Raw genomic sequence first — 6461 nt, 5'->3', positions numbered from 1 at the left:
AACGACTTCAGCGCCTTTCTTTTTTAGATTAGGTTAATGTCATGAAAATGGCGAATTTCGTCGAAATTTGCCATGTTTAGACGAAATTTGCCATGTTTGGCCGAAATTTAACTAGTTTTTATCATAACTTCGCCGAACGTCCCATCTTTTTTTTAATACGCGCCTAGGGACGGCCCTGGGGGCCGACTCGCCCCCAGGGCCATTTTTTGCGCCGGCTCACCTCAGGCGGCGCTTTTTGACGCCCCCTGAAGGGCCAACGGCTGGAGATGCCCTAAGGCTGGTCATAGTGGGGAGTAACATATAGTAGTAACATGCATACATTAGTACTCTATGTTACTACCCTTATAGTGAGAAGTGTCATATGTGTAGTAGTAACATACACATGTACATTTATTGTCTTGTAGACTCATTTTGCATTGGAAAGCGCTATGTGATGGTAACATATTAGATTACTCTATTTGCCTCTCTCCTCATTAACTACTTGCCACATCAAAAAATTTGCTTATATGACATCTATGTTACTGCCTATGTTACTCCCACTATGACCAGCCTAATCTGATTGTAGGCATCATCCTTTCCGTCGAAGGAGTGATCATGCACGCGGCCATCTCCACGTGGCTGAATCAGCATGTGTGCACGCCATTCGTCTACTCCGGGCCCTCCTCGTGTCGGCGACTTCGGACGCTCCGCTCCGCTCCGCTCTGAACCTTCCTCGCGCTGGCGTCATAGGACGCACCAGATGCGGCCATCACGGCAGCGGCCCCAATTCTAGCGGGACACTCTACTCCAGGCCTCCTCATGCCAGCGGCCTCGGATGCGCCGACCATCCCCGCGCAGCCGAATTAGCTTGTGCACATGAGTTGCTCTGCTCCGGGATCTCCTCACGCTGAAGGCCTCAGATGCACCAGACGCGGCCAGCCCCGCCGCAGCCCGGTCCCAGCGAGATGAGTTCTGGAAGGTGAAGCTCACTGCCCGCAAGCACAACCTGAAGAACAGCGTGATCATCTCTTCTCCTCCTGATTGGTCCGTATCTTCATTCACTTATTAGCTATTGTAGTTTTGGACTTCCTGTGGTGCTTTGGATGATTAATCTTCTTTCATTTTTGTTAAATTTCTGTGGTCTGGCACAGGTCTGATGAAGATCGATATCAATGGTGAGCTTGGGCCTCTGATCTTGTCACGACCCCAGTACAAATATCGAACAGATAGATAAATCAACACCCATATTCGGTACAGATTCAGAGGATACAAGGGAATTTGGGATGAAAAATCAGCAAAGAGGAGATGAGATACAGTAGCAGCCGGGGGAGAGGAACGAGAGCAGAGGACGAGAAGGTTGAAGACGATTCATTCATTCGCCGCCTTTCCCGTGCTCTCCGGATTGCATATGTAGCTTGTGCCGTGTGGAAACTAACCTCCAACGAACGGCCCATCTCGTAGCCCAGGCCCAGTTACCAAGTATAGCGTGACAGCCCATTGGTGGGGTGTTACACTCTTCCTCCCTTGAAATTCGGCTTGCCCTCAAGCCGGTGATGAACATCCTTGAATCAGAAATGCCGCCACACTCGTCTAGCCGAAGAGCTAAGCCACCTGGATCATATGGTAGAAGTATGTGCTTGGGGGCGATTGTATTGCTAATCACAAGCTGATGAAAGAAACTGAAATCCTCTTCATAAGTGTGCTTTGTAGTGTGCAGTCCTCCCAACGCAATGCCAAATTTTTCAATATTTTCTATTGCACCATCAGGGGAAGAACCTTGCTGGCCTGTGCAGAACACATTCTCAAGTATTTGGGTCCATGAAGAGTCGTTCAGAAGAGCCTTGTCAACCATCTTGGAAAGCAGCAGAGGGTGAAGCATGAATGCTTGCTCTACAACTGTTGACTTGTCAACATCATTAGAAACATCTTCAGATGCCACATCACGTGAAAAGGAGAAATTTGGGAACAACCAAAGGGAGCTATCACATTGGCATTCTTCAGCAAACTGTTCCAACCATTTGTACTGCTTCGATCTTAGAGCAAAGGACTCCATGCAAAACAGAGCACCCTTTGGGTCGTCAGAATCTAATGGCAAAAGAAACTTGCATGCCTCTAAAGCTGAACGGTGACAATCACTTCTATCCAGGTTTTTCATGTTCCTGGCGGCTTCAAACCATTCTTGCACATGGCTGACAGAAGGATCATATGTGTCCCATGGTGGCCATAAACGAGGTGGAGATAGCCTGTACTCAGCATTGTCTACTTGATCGATGTCAATAGCTATCTCAACCAGATTAGAAAACCTACCTTATCAATTCTCTGTCAGCCACACTTCGAAAGAGCTAAGGAACCTTGTCCTTGTGAATGTAGAAAATTGGCCATTGTATTGTTGAAGACCACTCTGGATGTACGAGATTGTAGAGCAGAACTTGTAGAGCGTAACAGCAGGCTGGTTGGCTGATTTCTTACAGAGAGCATGTGTTAGGCGATCAATATCAGACATCCTTTTAAGTTGTTGCCTAAGACCCTGACGAAGCTCGGAATCTTCCGCGAAAGACTAAACCATATATAATCTGTTATTTATGTCGTTTACATCCAGCGGAGGTTGTTTTGGCACTTTGTTAAGTACTCGATGCCCCATCCTAGCAGTGTGAGTTCTGTTTATCGAACCAAACAACCTATTTTTGTTTGCATCAGTTTTTCCTTCAACAATATCCAATGCTAGCACCCCTGCAGAATCAAGTCGTATATAGCAGTCCAAATTGTATTTCTCAATCGTGTAATTTCCATAATTAGTATCATCTGCTAGCAACTCAGCATATAATACTAGAGCTCCAAGGGCACCCAAAGTATAGTCAAACTGAGATAGGAGGTCACGAACTGGCTCGACATAACTTCTGATTATTCTAACAAGATCCTGCACAAGATCCCTAGATTTAAATTCAGCCTTCTTTCTTTTAGTCAGAAGAATACTGCAATTGATAATAGCATCCTGAAGAGCTTGCAAATCTATTGATTTTTCAAAATCTGCCAGAAGAAGACAATCCTTGCAACCTAATGCAACAAGGGCTGATTCCATATTTACAAATCTACTATCTTCAGGGAACTCAGCCAACCCAAGCTTTCGGTTCGTCATATCCACATAACTAGGCCATACATACAGCTGACGTTCACAGAAGACAGGAAAGAATGCAACAATAACCGGGGAATATTGCATGTCGTTGTTTGCAAATAGAATATCTTCAAAATTGCCAATGTTTCCAGGTGTTCCACATTTTGTTAACCTCCAACTTGATCCACTTCCCTCATAAAGGTCCAGAAACTTGTCACTCTTTCCAGGACCAATAGCGTATTGTGTCGACGGTGGTATGTCCCTGGCTCCACTGCTCTTGCTCATCCATGGATCTGGACATGGTTTCAGCTCAGTCAAGTTTACAATAGGATGTTCCACGCACTGTAACTGCCATGCACTTGGTGGTGCTCGTGGTGGCCATAGTGGTTGCATGACACCACTCTTCCCAATCTATTCCTCGTCAGTATCTGCACACACCAAAGGCATAGTACAAGGTGAAGTGTTGCAGAGGATGTTGCTGAGCGGTGTCGTGGTCAAGGGAGATGCATCCGACGGCACCACATGGGTCACCTTGTTGGCGTCTTCCTGGGAGCAATCTGTCGAACATGTGTTGGGCATCAGTGTCGCCAACTCAGGGGCTGGCAGAGTTTCTGCAGGTGCTGCAATTGCCAAAAACATGCCTGTAGAGGGCGAGGTTGATCCTGTAGTTTCCACGCTGTTGGCCTTTTGCTTGATGACCTCCATGTGTGGACCTGCGATGGCCGCCCCCTGCCTATCGCTGGCATCCTCGATGTTCACTGATGCGGAGCCTGACAATGGTGGGGCTACGACAGATGCAACCGGTGTGGATAAGGCCTCCATCCTTGCGAGGGCCTCCTCCAACATGGCCCGAAGCTGTGCCCAGTTGGTGGTCGTGGCACTGTTCGTCAGCGGCTCAGCGCTGGTGAAGGAGAGGCGACCTCCGTGACATGAGCTGCCGACGCCCCTCCTAGGCACCCCGCGGTGGTGGCAGGAAGTAAATCCGGCAAAACCTCCTGGATGTCGAGGAGGCAGGCACGCTCATAGATGCAACGGCCATGTAGGGCCAGGGCTTGCGCTGCCCCGTGTCTTGTGCGAAACTGAACCACCGCCTCCACATGGTGGATTCGTTGGGATACTGAGATTTCCACCACGCCATACGCCGCGAACACCTGCTGGAGTGTATCCTCTATGACTAGGTAGTACACATGGTGCACGATGACGCGGAGAACGCCGCCGGCGAGCATCTCTGGATGGCTTGACATTTTGTCGAACAGATGGTAGGCAGGAGTAGGTGGGGATTGTTTTCTTGGCTCTGCCTGGGTTTGGATGACGCTGTTGCTTCACTCCAAACCGATCCAACCTAGCCCAAGGATTTTCGATTCACTGAAGCAAATCACACCCAGGACAGTGGATGTTAAGGATCGAGAGAGATGAGGAACACACAGCGAAAGCAAAATTTTGAGGAAATTTTATGGCTCTGATAACCAAATTGTCACGACCGGAGTACAGAGATCGAACAGATAGATAAATCAACACCCATATTCGATACAGACTCAGAGGATACAAGGGAATTTGGGATGAGAAATCAACAGATAGGAGATGAGATACAGTAGCAGCCGGGGGAGAGGAACGAGAGCAGAGGACGAGAAGGTTGAAGACGATTCATTCATTCGCCGCCTTTCCCCGTGCTCTCCGGATTGCATATGTAGCCTGTGCCGTGTGGAAATTAACCTTCAATGAACGGCCCATCTCGTAGCCCAGGCCCAGTTACGAAGTATAGCGTGACAGCCCATGGGTGGGGTGTTACAGATCTGTTCTGGTTTGTTTGCTTCGTGATTGGTTTGATTTGGTGTTGTGATGTGGTATTCGTATGTTTCTAGGTGCTTGAAGATAGGTCGGAGGTGCTTGCTAGCTTCAACTGGGCGAGGACGGCGACCTACGGACTACGGCAAGAATCCTTCTGCAGTTGAAGGTCATGTACCCCTGTTGTTCTTCAGTAGTTTTTTCCCTGTGCAACCGTACTTGCTACAGGCACACACTGTTTCCTATACGTTGCTACTTTTGCATCTTTGTGTTCTTGATTAATATATCTAAACTAAATTTTGTTCGACAGCCATTGCCCAGTACCAGATGCTCATGTTTCCATGTGTTGTTTCTTTGAGAGGATATCGTTCTTCGAATATGTAAGGGTCTGACAATGAATTAGTGCTTCTTGATGTGCAACCTAACCTACTTCCCAAATTCATATATAACCATTTGGCATACAAATGATGTGCAACCTGAGGTTTGGTATGTACGAGCCCAATCCCTTACCAAAGTTTTGATTTTATTTGCATTACACATGCACTTTGCATTTAATTATGCATATCTTAGATGGCAAAATTATTTGATTTTTTACGTGTGTTACATAGCCTATCCGGTAATCTTGCTGCAGCCATACAAATATTTTTAAGCTTTGGTTTAATTATTTACCTTTGACGAGAAAGAAAACACATAAGCTTATAGACTTCATGTAGCATCATTTTGGTCCATTGTTTTTTTTTTGAGCCATGCAGGAGAACTGCTTGTCATATATTAAGACAGAAAGCAAGTACATTGGTAGTACAAACGGTGATGACCACTCAAGAGGCAAAACAGGGAGCAGGGAACCTAAGTGCTTTGCCCAAGAGACAAAACAGCGAGCAGGGAGTCTAATTGCTTTGCTCCAGCCTGAACCCATAAATGACATTCAGATTTATAAATTCAACAAGCTTTAGAAGTGGAAGATGGGCGTTGTGAAAGACTATATTGTTCGCTCATTCTAGATGGACCAAACGACCAAGAGTTGAAGCAGCAGCAGTCCAGCAATATGTGAAAGTGGAGTTCATCTACCGTTGGAGGGACTGTAGGCCGGCCCAGCTAAGCGCGGCATGCCAAACCATATACTGACAATCGCACAGCCGGAGAACAAATGGTCAGCGTCTTCGTCATGCCCGCTACAAAATGCACAACTATGATTGTGCGGTAGCCTTCTCTTTGCAAAACGATCTGCAGTTCGAATTCGCTTGCTAACCAACAGCCATAGGAAGATTTTATATTTGAGAGCAGCCCAGGTCTTCCAAATGCCATCCTCACATTGAAAAAAGATGGCAGGAGCGAACAGTGATTGAAGAAATAACTTTCTATAATAGTGACCCATCTGCTTTTTATACCTCTTGACACCACTAGATACTGGTATGATTATTTGGATGCCCTCTTAGTAGTTACTCCCTCCGTCCCAAAATTCTTGTCTTAGATTTGTCTAAATACGGATGTATCAAGTCTTGATACATCCGTATTTAGACAAATCTAAGACAAGAATTTTGGGACAGAGGGAGTACTTTAATTGGCTCAATTGTTACTGATGGTC

General features: G+C 46.5%; 1 protein-coding gene across 1 annotated transcript; it reads right to left on the bottom strand.

Annotated features, from left to right (window-relative positions):
• Window positions 1-552: 552 nt before the first annotated feature.
• On the bottom strand, window positions 553-4814 carry LOC123113371 (DNA mismatch repair protein MSH2-like). Its single transcript, XM_044534589.1, has one exon. It carries the CDS (start codon window positions 3482-3484, stop codon window positions 2537-2539), a length of 948 nt encoding a protein of 315 aa, XP_044390524.1. The 5' UTR covers window positions 3485-4814; the 3' UTR covers window positions 553-2536.
• Between the last annotated feature and the right edge of the window lie 1647 nt (window positions 4815-6461).

Source organism: Triticum aestivum, chromosome 5B (assembly GCF_018294505.1).
Source record: "Triticum aestivum cultivar Chinese Spring chromosome 5B, IWGSC CS RefSeq v2.1, whole genome shotgun sequence".
Taxonomy (NCBI): Eukaryota; Viridiplantae; Streptophyta; class Magnoliopsida; order Poales; family Poaceae; genus Triticum; species Triticum aestivum.
Note: the sequence above shows the minus strand (reverse complement) of the source record. Positions and strands in the feature narration are given on the sequence as shown.

Coding starts and splice junctions, on each gene's coding strand:
- LOC123113371 (XM_044534589.1), bottom strand. CDS start 3,484: ATGCAACCACTATGGCCACCACGAGCACCACCAAGTGCATGGCAGTTA.